Here is a 12,499-nt window from a genome sequence, read left to right on the forward strand (position 1 = left end):
CTCCAGATCGAAGGGTTGCAGGTTCGATTCCTGTTGGCCTCAATCTTCAATTTTTTTTTTGAAATTTTTTTGGTTATGAAATTGGAAAGATTTGCAGAATGCAAGCGGTACGTGATTTACAGCCTTGTGCACGCGGATCAACGTAGCCAACGCCCTGGAAATTGTATAAATCGCTCTTAAACCGGTACGTACGAGACAACTATGGAAATCAGAAATGCTGCTGCTTGCTATACCTATTTTGGTCTGCAAACGGGTTCGCGTTCTGCTGATAGTACATGTTTGGATTCGTGTATGCGTTGCCCTGCGACGAAGGAGGTGGAGCCTCTTTGTAAACCACTTTTTCCTTTCTTCTTCCACAGCAACAGCAGCAGCACAGGGCCTCAATACACTTTGCTCCACAACAGATCAGCTGGAAGATTGTAGACAGCACCCAGAGAACGAACAAACCGCCCACGACAATGCACACAATCACAACAATCTTGCACCATCTCTTGTCCATACACTTATTCCATCCGCTCTTGGTATCGTTCCAGGCCTTGTCCAGATCTCTAGGGTGTAGCGTGTTTCCCACGAGCTCTGAGGGACAGATATCTGGCGCGGCCATCAGGGCCTGTATGTTTTCGAGCAAAAATTCTGGGATGATCATGATATGTTGATGTAAACTTTGATTTGGATAGATCAGTGGCTGGTAAGTTAAAGTATACAATATATATATAACACCTAAGTCCCCCTGGAAACAGCCTCCTTTTGAGGCCTGCACGACTGGAACCGCTAAAAATAGCAGACCGTTGAGCCGCACATCTCATCGAAAAGAAACACAGCCGAGTTTTAAGCTTTCAGTCAAATGTAATCTTTTTAGCCTTTTTGGTCATGTCGACGTCCTTGAAGAACGCCCCATAAGCCCCGTGCGTTTTCTTCTTTGTGTGCGAGCCGTACTTGAGCAATTCTTCAGGCACCGGTTGATCTGCACCCCGTAAAATGTTCATGAGTGCGCCCGCCAGGTGCTTCTCGTGCTCCGTGAACAGCGTGTGAGACACGCCTGTCTGGCCCGCACGGCCCGTACGCCCAATCCGGTGCACGTAGTCCTCGATCGTTAGCGGGAACGTCAGGTTGATCACCACCTTCACGTTCGGGATGTCCAAGCCACGCGCAGCCACGTCTGTGGCAAGTAAAATACTATTTTTACCAGACTTGAAGTCCTGCAGAGCCTGTGTTCTCTGCGCCTGGTTGAGGTCACCGTGCAGTGCTGCGACGCTGAAGCCCTTGTAGTTGAGCGAGCTCTCCACTCTGGAGGCTTCCTTTTTGTACAGCGCGAAAATCAGAATCTTGTCGTTCTTTTTTGATCCAGACTGGTACTTGCGGAGCAGCTGCACCAGCTTGGTTTCCTTTTCGCGGGGGTCCACCACCTCGACGATCTGTTGGATACGTTTGTTGGCAGACAGCTCCTCTCTTTGGCCAATCGACACCTTGACTGGCTCGTCCATGAAGTTGGAGGCCAGTTCTCTCACCTCCTTGGGCCAGGTAGCTGTGAACATGAGTGTTTGTCTGTTGCCTGTGGTGAGCTTCATGATCTTCTTGATGTCCTCCTCAAATCCCTTTTCCAGCATACGATCGGCCTCGTCCAGAACGAGATAGTCGATAGCCTTGAGACTGATGCTACCGTCATCGATGAGATCGATAAGACGGCCAGGCGTGGCAATCACGCACTGTGACCGTTTAACAGCGCTTCTTTGCTCGTCTTTGGACACTCCACCGTACACACAGACGCACTCGAGCCCCACCTTGGCGGTCAGTTCATTCAGGTTGTCGTAGATCTGCGTAGCCAGCTCTCTGGTTGGAGAAACAATCAGCACTTGCAGCGACTTGGACCCGGAATCCAGCAGATGCTGCACAGCAGGAACACCGAAAGCCATCGTTTTTCCAGACCCGGTCTCGGCCACACCGATCATGTCGCGGCCCTTCAAAAGGTACGGCCAAACAACAGCCTGGATAGGAGTAGGTCTAGGGAACTTGGCCAGATGGCTACCAATTCTGGTATCAACACCAGACAAATCGGCAAACTCCACAGCTGGAGCCACATCAGCAGACTTTGGGTCGTGGATCTCGACCTCGTTGGTCTTGAGAAACTCCTCCACAGCAACGGGATCTGTCTTGACGTCGCTCTGGCTCCTCTGCGTAGCCTCTGGCTCGGCCTTGTGTTTCTTCTCCTTCTTTTCTTTTTTCTCCTTCTTTTCCTTCTTCTCCTTCTTGTGCTTCTTTTCCTTCTTCTCCTTCTTCAGACGCTTCTTGCTCTCCGCGGACTCGACGTCCTCGCTGGGTCTTTTATCCTTAGCCATTATAAAAATTTTAAATGCAAAAAAAATATTTATGCGGTGTACAGATGCTAAATCAAGGTGAGTGCAACCAACCCGGCAGAGACGAACGACGCAAACAGGTTCAGGAGTCCGACGGTGTGCTGAGTGCCGGCGCCACTAGAGGCGGACGCAGTGTACGAAGACGAGGCCGCCGACGTAGACAACGACGAGGCAGAGTTGACCGTCTTGAGCGTGGTAGCCGCGCTGCTGGCCTGTGTGTCAGATGTGATCGACCGCTTGCTACTAGGAATCGACCCGCTGGCAACGGAGCTGACCGACGCAAAGTGCGAGCCGTCCTCGGAAGCAGACGCGCTCGAGTCTGTGCGGCTCAAAGAGCCGCCAGATAACGTCGTGCTGTCGTCCTCGTCTTCGTCGTCCACAGAGTCGCCAGACACCAAGGCCTCGAACTCCGCGTCGGCCTTTTCCTGGCGTCCGTTCACCTCGCCGTCGACCGCGTCGACCGACGTCCACGAGCCAGAGGTGTCGCCGTAGCGGTACTCAGAGCCAGTGGAGTAGTCCACCACAACCAGGTTCTTGATGTACATGGAGAACGGCGCGTCGTCGTAGTTGGTCGAGCCACCCGCCCATTCGATCGTTCCCTGGCTGTTGCTGCTGTCTCCACCCGCCCAAATGCCCATCATCAGGTACATTGGGCTCTGAGGATAGCCCTGGGACGAGTCGTTGGTGAGTGTTCTAATGGCCTGGCCGTCAACGTACCAGGTGAGCGCCTCGGACGTCCAGTCGATAGTGTAGTTGTGGTAGTCGGATCTTGGGTCGTCCATCTTGTGATATCCGCCTCTATCGTAAGTAGCTGTGTTTCCTTTGGAGAAGTAGTTTGTCTGCACCTCGTAGCCGTCTCCGCCAAACCATTCGAGGTCGACCTCGTCCAGGTCGTCAGATTGCAGGTAGAACGACGAGATCACGCCTGTTCCGTTGGCCGCCTTGAGCAGCACCTCGATCTTACCGAACATGATGTAGAAGTTGGATCTGAGCGACGGGTTGTCGAACCGCTTGGCGAGCGTGAGCTTGAGACCTTCGTCGGTGTAGAAGATCTGATCTGGAGTAGAGTAGACCGAGAAATGGTCGCTTTGGGACTTGAAGTCCTCCACCACGGAGCTGGCGAGAGCTGGATCGGCGGGACAGCCTGTGGACTTGAGAGGATTGCATGTGGCAGTTGCGAGCGAGACGCTGCTGGAGGCTGTGGCCGACGCCAAGCCGGCAACCAGACCGCCTAGGAGCGCGTTGGTGAAGAGTTGAGGTCTCATAGGATACTGATCCAAATCGGTGCGCCCCGAGGAGACTTTATAGGGCTATATATAGCACCTGCACAAACCGGAGAGACGAACGCCAGGTTCCCAAAAGGGTAAATTACATACAGAATTCCAGATCGCGAGCTTGCCGCCGACTGGGCCCAAGTGGGGCAGAAACAAGCCGGAAAAGCGCATGCGGATGTTGGAAGGTGCCTACTTTGCTACTGACCGCGTTGAGGCGCTCTAATAGCTCTGTTGGCTCAGCTATGCTCTTCATTCCGACACGCTCTATTATTTACTTTTTACCGAATCAGGCAATAAAGTGGCTGGTCTATTTAAAAATAAAGTCTGGGGGTGAAACTAAAATTTTTATCTCACCACGGCTATCAATCGTGCAACCTTGGTCAAACACCCTCAGACCAAGTATCTCCAGCTTCTCCTTCTCGATCTCGCTGTACCCATAAGAGTCCTTGGGGATCCAGATCACCTGCTTGCACGGATCAAACCGCAAGCATGGATGACAAAATAACGAGGCTGTGTCTATGTCGTGCTGCGCTTTCGATGCGCAGTCCAGCTCCTGAAACATTTCTAACGGCAGCACGTCCAGGCATTTATCGTATTGCTGGTTTAGCGTCACGTGTGCCCAAATCGTGATCACCAGTACAATCACCATCATCACGCCAAGCATGAAACATGTGTTTTCGCCGTTGTCGTCCTTGACTATGAAAAACAGCCCGATCAGAAACACTTCCAGACTGTATATACCCGCGTACAACTGTCGTAGTGCAATCGTGTATATCTTACCTCCCGTCTCAGAGTCGTTCTTGCACCGAAACACGTAAAGTAAACAGAACTTGTACGACAGTAGATCCAAAAGGAAGTTGATGCAGCAAAACACCAATATAAGCGGCGAGATCACCGAGTACACCAGTCCAATGGACCCATACACCGAGTATGTCGGGTATGTCAGGCCCCAGCTGACACTGGGAATATTCATCCGCCGCATCAACTGTTGTCTAGGGGTTTTATCAAACAGACTCCCCACACAAACGTCATTTAAAAACCTGCCAAACTGTAGCAGACTATTGCCAAAGCAAGTCAGTCCCTTCAGTATGAAGAAGGAAAAGAAAAAGTTGGACGCCTTGGGGAAGTCCTGTGCCACCATCGCTGGGATCGCACTCGGGTTGATCAAGAACCGTTCCAACACCACAATGATCCCAGAGGAAATCGTAATCACAATAAACAGATGAAAAAACAAGAACACAAATACCCAATTCTGTAAGCTCAATTGCAGCGATGGTCTCAACAGTTGCCCTCTCTTATGGCCCACAATCTCGAAAATGTACATGGCTACCGATGTTAAAAAGGTGAGCACAATAGTGGGGAGGATTCCAGCAATGAAGGCTGTTATGAACTCTGGCAGTCCATTCAACCAGCTGATGGTAGGAATCAGAGCCGTCAAGTACGGCAGCTGAGAGATAGAACCGACAAATGCAACAGGCACAACCCAACATATAATGATCAGAATGGATACAAAGAACATGGCCGCATTCCAGATTGTTTTAGGGATCGGCTGGTCAGAGTCCACAAGGTTTTGCCAGATGATATTATCCGGGTCAATCTCAATCGAAGAGCACGTCATATTTCCCGGAGACCCTGTGAGAAGTATTTGTCGTGCAAGATATGCCGAGCTGACCTGATTGAACTGCACAAAAACCTTGCTCAGCTTGGACTCACTAATTTTAGTTCTGCGGAGCTCGTGCTGTTTTTCAATGATATGCTCCCCAAGCAACAGCATCTGTCCAGCAGTATGATCATAGGCATCCACCACTTTGCATAGCCCTGGAATGGTCCACTGAATTCCGCAAAACTGTATGGGCTCGTAGAAGTTTTTCCGTGCATACTTTGGCCGTTTTATTGTCTTGTCCCTGATGATATTGATTTCGAGTTCTTCCAGAAGCGTTCTATACTTTTCATACTGGACCACCAATTTTTCAAGCTCCCTGTAGTCTAAAACAGGCCAAATTTTCTTGACACCACCGGGGATGGCCTCAAATAGAGCTGACAAAGCTTCTTCATTTTTCAGTTCATTGGGGACATTCTCCAGAAGAATTGTAGCCATTGCTTCTCTTTTGGCATCAACCTTTGCTGATAGAAGCAAATTCCTTTGTTTCTCCTTAACACAGTCTTTCAGTTCGTACACCAGAACGTAATGGAACCACAAAATCACAAACAACGCCAGTCCAAAATGGAACATGTACTTGTTGGTGTTGTGAGCCGAAATATTAGACGTTGAGATCTTATCCAGCCCACGAACTGTTCCCTTGGTCAGCTCATCCCCGCCCAGAAAATTCACCGGAATCAAGATCGGAATGTTCAAGCATGCCAACCCAACAAACAAAATGAGCAACGTGTACATGAATCGCAGAAAGTAGTACGAGTCCAGCCCCAGCTTGTAGAAGCTTCCGATTGGTTGGTGGACAATTGGGTTTGCCCATGCAAACAAATCGTCGCTCAGCGGTTCTGTACGTAGCTCTTCGGGCATGCAGTAGCACAGCGGTTGGTAGAACTCCTTATATCTGGTTCTTAGATATGTAAATATAAGAACTTGCAGGGAACAATAAATAAGCGAGAAGATAAGCGACGAAAGGAAAGACTCGAACGAGATCCCCACCGAGCTATGCGCCGAACCCGTTTGCGTAGTGTTGAGAAAATCCAGGAATTCTGGGTTGTCTATCGGGCCGTCGATCATGATGGGGGAGACTGTAGGGAACAAGGATTTTTCCGCAAGGGGTTGCCCTTTTCTCTAGCGTTTCACTAGCCACGTTTGATTTGCCACAGGCGAAAAAAAGGTCTCCCAGTAATTATTTAATTTGTTATGCCCCGTTTTAAGATTAAGTCGGTTTTCAACAGTCCAAGGACGTCTCCGCCGCCAGATCAGCAGCCAAGTACTGTGGAAGACGATGATCCACCACTGACGCCGCTTCAATTGCTTGGATACAAATCTACTACCCACCATAAACTCCTCCACTCTGAGCTTGCTGAAGAGCTCCGTCTCCATATTCCGCCAATTCTCCAGATCTCCCACTCGTGGTCGCTGCTTTACTCGCTGGAGCAGGACGGCACCTCGCTGAACACGCTGTACAGCCGGGTGCAGCCTGCGGTTGGTGAATCGACCACAAGAAGAAAGGGATATCTCCTGGTGGTAATGGACACCCAACACCGCATTTTCGGGGCATACATGAACGAATATCTTAGACCTTTGGATAAAAAACATTACTACGGAAACGGAGACTGTTTCTTGTGGAAAGCCGAGCGCGACACAATCAGGAACATCAGCACGCTGGAAACGTCTGGCGAACAGCTCAGACTGAAAGTGTTCCCATACACGTCTGTTAACGATTACATCATCTACTCGAACCACGATTTCATCAGCATCGGGTCGGGAAACGGCAGGTTTGGGCTTTACATTGGCGGGAACTTCGAGTCGGGCGCCACAGACAGTGTCGAAACTTTTGGAAACGAACCTCTGACCACCGAACGCTTCAATATCCTGGGTTTGGAAATCTGGAAAATTAACTAAATTTCACTATACCTGGTCAAGAGCCGCGTCTTGGAGCTCCTTCAACAGCTCTTGGCCCAAAACATTGTTTTCCTTAGGCTCGTCCTCACCTTTGGCAGCAATGTCTTCAAGACTAATTTCAGAGTCGTCCGCATACGAAGACAACTTAGATGCGTCGAGCTTATTGCCCGATCCAAATCCAAATGCGTTCCAAAACTCGTTCAAGTTCTTTCCTGCTTTGGTCAGCGAGCTGGCCTCGTCGGCTTTCTCTCGGGAAGCCTCGTCGTCCATCACAATTGCGTCATAATCATCGGTCTCTTTGAATCCCTTGCTCACTCCAGAGCTTGCGCTTTCGAAATAATCTGCATCACTGAACTGTGCTCCTGTTTTCTTTGCATCTGTACCAGCAGCCTTCTTCGGTTTACCAGCCGAGACAGGCGCGTCATTTTCGTACTCCTCGTAGTCCAATGCGTCTTTAGACTCTTCGCCCTTTGTTGGCTTCTTAATCTTGAGCCCATTGCCTTTTTCCTGCTTGTCGGCAGCAGGCTTTGCATTCTTACTGGACTTGCTGGCACCGCCAAACGAGCCACTAGACGAGGCAAATCCTCCCTTGGAATGAGAGTTTCCGGTATCATACTCTTCTTCGTCGGCTTTGTCGAGTCCAAGCTCGTCATACGCATCATCTTCAACGTATCCCATATCGGTCTTGGTTCCCTTACCGGCCATCTTGAAGTAGTTAACCCAGATGGTTCCCAAATTGTCCCATTTTTCTGTGTCCTGGGCGTTGAAAGAAACAATTTGTCCCTTTGGAATCAGCTCGTTGGTTCCACCACCGATCACATCGTAAGCGCACCAAAGGTAGTTTTCACATTGTGCAGTCATCACCCATCCTCTGGATGGCTCGCTTCCGTCAACCTCCAAACTGAACTCGGCAGGTGGAGGAATCAGCGCCTTGGTGATGTGCAGCGGAGAGGCATACTCCTTCTTCAGCTGAAGCAGATCCTTACCCTCGTTTCTCTCGAAATTCACATCTTTATAATAGGACTCTGGACGCTTACAGGTAAGGAAACCTGAGTTAAACCACAGTAGGTTCTTTCCATCGTCGGAAATGTGACCCGGATGGGTAGAACAAAGCTCATTAGCAACAGATTCTCCCTTTCTCTCTGTCAGTTCACCAACTGCCACTGCTGGGTGCGTGTTGAATCTATAAGTCTGGCCCATGAACTCCTGTCCCAGCCAGATGAATTCTTTTTCTCCGTGGACCGAGTTGGAAATCAACTTAAAAAATGGGAGTGCAACAGCCATAACAACACCGTCAAACTTGGCCTTTTTGTCAATGGCAAATAATCCCGCCTCCATGTAGTGTCTGGCCATTTCGCCAAAGAATCTGTTTTTAGTGATGCCCTCGCTAGGGGTTTTCAGTTGGAGATAGTTGCGATCGTCATCGTTATTGAGATATTGTCTGAAGAATTTCATGATTCCCTCGTAAAGGAACGAGTTGGCTTCTCTGTCTCTGAAGAAGAGCGTCTTTGTGTCTCTGTAAGCAGGCAATTGGAAGTATTGTTCAATGTTAAGCAATGGAATAGTATCGGTATCAAGAACAATGATCTCTTCGTACGAACTGAACAAGTAGGCCAGCAGCTTCATATACCATCTTTGGAAGTAGTGCTTGTAACGGAAGATGATTGTTTTGGAGACGTCCACAAACGTGAGGTCAAGAGTTGGGGTCTTGGTAAACTTAGTTCCCTTAGGAAGTCTCATCACTGGGTCTGTAGCAACCTCAACAAGTTTCTTAATCGAGTTCAGGCTCAAGTCATTGTTGTGGAAAATCTGTAATGGGAGCTGGTTTCCAGAAACTCTCAGCAAAGCTAGTAATGCGCTCAGTTCTGGAACTTGTCCATCCGAAGCGGTGATCACAATTCCACGACCAGATAGGTGGTTCTGAATGTTCTTCAAAATACACCCGTTGGAGGATCCTTCGTCGCCCAATGGGAATTGTTCTGACTTCTCCAATCTCTTGTTGTATTTGGTAAAGGTTGGCAGGTAGCCAGAGAGCCATGGGTAGACGACCTTCATTGCTTCGGGACACAATCCTTCAAGCTCAGTGTCTTCGAAAGGCTGGTCATTCTTGAAAAGGAATGAGTTGACAAACTTCATGTGGTCGAGCGAGTTGAGGATCTCCTTGGACGAGTTTTCGTTGACCTTGAGTTTCCGTTCCTTAATTTTCAGCAGGTTCTCCTTGAACACCTCATCTGTGAGTTCGAGGTGGTGCATTTCTTCTTGAGTAAGCACCTCTTTCAGTCTCAGCCATTTGGAGAGTCTTGTTTCGAGATATTTTTTAGGATTGTAGATATCTCTGTAGATAGCTTCCTGGATAGGTCTGAACTGGAACCCTGTGGCTGGGAGGATATCTTTGAAGTAGATCTTTGCCTTTTCTGTGGTTCCCAGGTTAGCATAATCCTCGCTGTTTGGATACTTTTCCTTGAGTACGTCATAAGGATTTTTCGTTTCGTTGAACGAGACGGTCTCAATTGGCTCATTGACAAGGTCGTCAAGCTGGCCCATCACGGACATTTTTTGGTAGAACTCGTCGGTGTACAGCTGGTCTCTGGATGTGATGGTCTTGAGGTATTTTTCCTTGAAGGTTCCGGCGTACTCGTCATCGAGCTCGATGATCACACCGTTTGATCTCTTGAGGTTGTACAAGAGATTCATCGCAAACAGCGTCATGAGCAAAAGCAGCAGTCTGCGATTGGTCTTGACAAACCGTTTAAGGCGCATCAAACTCCGTTTCTGATCCGCCATGGTGTCTAGGAGGGAGAAAACAAAGTAATTTTAAAAATTACGAAATCGCCTCGAACTCAAAGGGGCACGCGAATCCGGGGCTTGAAATAAAACGAGCTTAGTCTGTGGAATAAACTGGTGGGGAGGAGTGGGGCCCAGTGCACAAATAAAGTTGCCAGGTTCTGTTAGAAGCTTCTCACTAATAAACTCGCGCGAAACTTTACACTTGCCGCAACAGTATCTACAGTAAATTCTGCCACCTCGCGTGATGCGCTGTGCTGTCTTTGGAGTAAATTAAATTTTTCCTTGTCTGGCTGTGCTTTACTAGCGCACGTGCGGATAAGCTCTGGCAGGTTTAATATAATAATTTTTTGCTGCTGTGTGTCTGCCTACTTTCTTCACTATGAAGTTCGGAGAGACTTTGAAGTTCTCACTTATCAAGGAGTATGCTTACTATTACATTCAGTATGACGACTTGAAATATGCGATCAGCAAAGGCTTGAGCAAAAACGGCAACAAGTGGAACAATTCACTGGAGGAGGACTTCCTCAACAAGATGGAGAGTGAGCTCGACAAGGTCTACAACTTTGTGATTCTCAAGCACAAGGAGGTTCTACGAAGAATGAAGGAGATGGAGACGCTGGTCAACAACACCGTGAAGAACTCGAAAAATGCCACCGAGGAAGAGGCCGAGTTCTACGAGCAGGATTTCCAGGACTTGGAAGAAGAGCTTAGTGATATCATTGCCGATGTGCACGATCTCAACAAGTTCACCAGACTCAATTACATTGGGTTTCAGAAGATTTTGAAGAAGCACGATAAACTCACCAAGTTCATCCTCAAGCCGATTTTCCAAGCCAGACTCAACGCAAAAGCATTCTACAAGGACAACTACGACTCGCTGATTGTGAATTTGTCCAAGCTGTACGATCTCGTCAGGACCAGAGGTAACCCGGTCAAGGGAGATTCTTCTGCCGGTGGGTCGATGCAGAACTTTGTCAGACAAACAACCAAGTACTGGGTGCATCCAGATAATATTACCGAGCTGAAATTGATCATTCTGAAGCATCTTCCGGTGCTTGTTTTCAACTCGAACAAGGAGTTTGAAGCCGAGGACTCCGCAATCACCTCCATCTACTATGACAATCCAGACATGGACCTCTATTACGGCAGACTGCTAAAGACCGAGGGGGCTGAAGCAATTAGAATCAGATGGTACGGAGGTATGGGCGCAGAGACCGTTTTCGTGGAGAGAAAGACCCACAGAGAGGACTGGACTGGCGAGAAGAGTGTCAAAGCGAGATTCCCGCTCAAGGAGAAGAACGTGAACGATTTCATGAAGGGAGAGTACACTGTTGCACAGGCTTTTGAAAAGATGCGCAAAGACGGTAAGAAGAGCGTGCAAGAGATTGAAAACCTCGAGAGATTGGCCCAGGAGGTTCAATACAGAGTCATCAAGGACAAGTTCAGACCTGTGATGAGATCGTTCTACAACAGAACAGCTTTCCAGCTTCCCGGGGATGCCAGAGTGAGAATTTCTCTCGATACGGAGCTCACGATGGTGCGCGAGGACAATTTCGACGGTATCGACAGAACTCATGGCAACTGGAGAAGAATGGACATTGGTGTGAACTATCCGTTCCCAAGTCTGCCACCCAAGGATGTGGAACGGTTCCCATATGCTGTTTTGGAGGTCAAGTTGCAGACCCAGCTCGGACAGGAGCCTCCGCAGTGGGTGAAGGAAATGGTTTCATCGCATCTTGTGGAAGCTGTTCCTAAGTTTTCCAAGTTTATTCATGGATGTGCCACCCTGCTGCCGGAAAGAGTCGACCTTATTCCGTTCTGGCTACCTCAGATGGATGTTGACATCAAGAAACCAAAAAAGAACGAGAACTACGGTATTGTGAGACAGAGACAGCTTGACTCCGGAACTGGAGAGTTTGATGAGGAAGAGCTGATCGGCTCGAGCCTAACCTCTGGCTCCACCGGTGTGAACTACGGCGCGGTTTCGTTCAACGAGAACGACAACAGAATCGAAGAGCTTTCTGAGCCAGAAGACACAACTCTGTACGGAAAGGTTGTTTCGTGGTACAAGAACTTCACCAAGCCAGACAACTCGTTCAACAAAGTTCCTGAAGGAACCGTTTTCGACACCAAGTTCACTGCTCCGCCAGGTAAGAAGATATCTGTTGTCGTGAGAGTGGAGCCAAAGGTGTACTTCGCCACTGAAAGAACGTATTTGTCGTGGCTGTCGATTGCTCTGATTTTTGGAGCCACTGCCCACACTCTTCTCAATTACGGAGACTTTGTGTCCTTGGTGACCTCGACGGGATTCTACCTTACCGCGATTCTGACCATTGTCTACTCCACCTACGTGTACATTTTCCGCGTGATCAACATCCGGAACAAACGTGCCGTGCGGTACGACGACCAACTCGGTCCGAAACTCATTTGTGGGGCGCTCGCACTTTCGGTGGGGGTGAATTTCCTCTTCAGGTTTCTGGAGTAGATGAATAAATAATAGACAAGAAAAAAACTTAATTGGAATA

General features: G+C 48.8%; 12 protein-coding genes across 12 annotated transcripts; 6 read left to right on the forward strand and 6 right to left on the reverse strand.

Annotated features, from left to right (window-relative positions):
* Positions 1-208: 208 nt before the first annotated feature.
* Positions 209-646, reverse strand: OGAPHI_005439 (uncharacterized protein; the record flags this gene model as incomplete). Its single annotated transcript, XM_046206624.1, has 1 exon — positions 209-646. One exon carries the CDS (start codon positions 644-646, stop codon positions 209-211), a length of 438 nt encoding a protein of 145 aa, XP_046059280.1.
* A 190-nt stretch (positions 647-836) lies between these two features.
* On the reverse strand, positions 837-2,336 carry OGAPHI_005440 (uncharacterized protein; the record flags this gene model as incomplete). The annotated part of the gene is made up of 1 exon (XM_046206625.1): positions 837-2,336. The coding sequence occupies one exon, from the start codon at positions 2,334-2,336 to the stop codon at positions 837-839; it is 1,500 nt and encodes a 499-aa protein (XP_046059281.1).
* OGAPHI_005441 (uncharacterized protein) lies at positions 1,948-3,589 on the forward strand (the record flags this gene model as incomplete). The annotated part of the gene is made up of 3 exons (XM_046206626.1): positions 1,948-2,175; positions 2,478-2,767; positions 2,857-3,589. 3 exons carry the CDS (start codon positions 1,948-1,950, stop codon positions 3,587-3,589), a joined length of 1,251 nt encoding a protein of 416 aa, XP_046059282.1.
* Positions 2,384-3,619, reverse strand: OGAPHI_005442 (uncharacterized protein; the record flags this gene model as incomplete). Its single annotated transcript, XM_046206627.1, has 1 exon — positions 2,384-3,619. One exon carries the CDS (start codon positions 3,617-3,619, stop codon positions 2,384-2,386), a length of 1,236 nt encoding a protein of 411 aa, XP_046059283.1.
* A 316-nt stretch (positions 3,620-3,935) lies between these two features.
* OGAPHI_005443 (uncharacterized protein) lies at positions 3,936-6,149 on the reverse strand (the record flags this gene model as incomplete). Its single annotated transcript, XM_046206628.1, has 1 exon — positions 3,936-6,149. One exon carries the CDS (start codon positions 6,147-6,149, stop codon positions 3,936-3,938), a length of 2,214 nt encoding a protein of 737 aa, XP_046059284.1.
* Positions 4,489-5,079, forward strand: OGAPHI_005444 (uncharacterized protein; the record flags this gene model as incomplete). The annotated part of the gene is made up of 2 exons (XM_046206629.1): positions 4,489-4,565; positions 4,914-5,079. The coding sequence occupies 2 exons, from the start codon at positions 4,489-4,491 to the stop codon at positions 5,077-5,079; spliced, it is 243 nt and encodes an 80-aa protein (XP_046059285.1).
* On the forward strand, positions 5,122-5,536 carry OGAPHI_005445 (uncharacterized protein; the record flags this gene model as incomplete). Its single annotated transcript, XM_046206630.1, has 2 exons — positions 5,122-5,269; positions 5,400-5,536. The coding sequence occupies 2 exons, from the start codon at positions 5,122-5,124 to the stop codon at positions 5,534-5,536; spliced, it is 285 nt and encodes a 94-aa protein (XP_046059286.1).
* A 333-nt stretch (positions 6,150-6,482) lies between the features above and the next one.
* OGAPHI_005446 (uncharacterized protein) lies at positions 6,483-7,187 on the forward strand (the record flags this gene model as incomplete). Its single annotated transcript, XM_046206631.1, has 1 exon — positions 6,483-7,187. One exon carries the CDS (start codon positions 6,483-6,485, stop codon positions 7,185-7,187), a length of 705 nt encoding a protein of 234 aa, XP_046059287.1.
* Positions 7,188-7,193: 6 nt separating this feature from the next.
* Positions 7,194-9,896, reverse strand: OGAPHI_005447 (uncharacterized protein; the record flags this gene model as incomplete). Its single annotated transcript, XM_046206632.1, has 1 exon — positions 7,194-9,896. One exon carries the CDS (start codon positions 9,894-9,896, stop codon positions 7,194-7,196), a length of 2,703 nt encoding a protein of 900 aa, XP_046059288.1.
* OGAPHI_005448 (uncharacterized protein) lies at positions 7,782-9,002 on the forward strand (the record flags this gene model as incomplete). The annotated part of the gene is made up of 3 exons (XM_046206634.1): positions 7,782-8,024; positions 8,209-8,251; positions 8,530-9,002. 3 exons carry the CDS (start codon positions 7,782-7,784, stop codon positions 9,000-9,002), a joined length of 759 nt encoding a protein of 252 aa, XP_046059289.1.
* A 457-nt stretch (positions 9,897-10,353) lies between the features above and the next one.
* Positions 10,354-12,459, forward strand: OGAPHI_005449 (uncharacterized protein; the record flags this gene model as incomplete). Its single annotated transcript, XM_046206635.1, has 1 exon — positions 10,354-12,459. One exon carries the CDS (start codon positions 10,354-10,356, stop codon positions 12,457-12,459), a length of 2,106 nt encoding a protein of 701 aa, XP_046059290.1.
* OGAPHI_005450 (uncharacterized protein) lies at positions 10,564-12,308 on the reverse strand (the record flags this gene model as incomplete). The annotated part of the gene is made up of 4 exons (XM_046206636.1): positions 10,564-10,872; positions 11,368-11,632; positions 11,950-12,198; positions 12,289-12,308. 4 exons carry the CDS (start codon positions 12,306-12,308, stop codon positions 10,564-10,566), a joined length of 843 nt encoding a protein of 280 aa, XP_046059291.1.
* Positions 12,460-12,499: the final 40 nt, after the last annotated feature.

Source organism: Ogataea philodendri (assembly GCF_020536065.1).
Source record: "Ogataea philodendri strain CBS6075 chromosome Unknown scaffold3, whole genome shotgun sequence".
NCBI classification, from domain to species: Eukaryota; Fungi; Ascomycota; class Pichiomycetes; order Pichiales; family Pichiaceae; genus Ogataea; species Ogataea philodendri.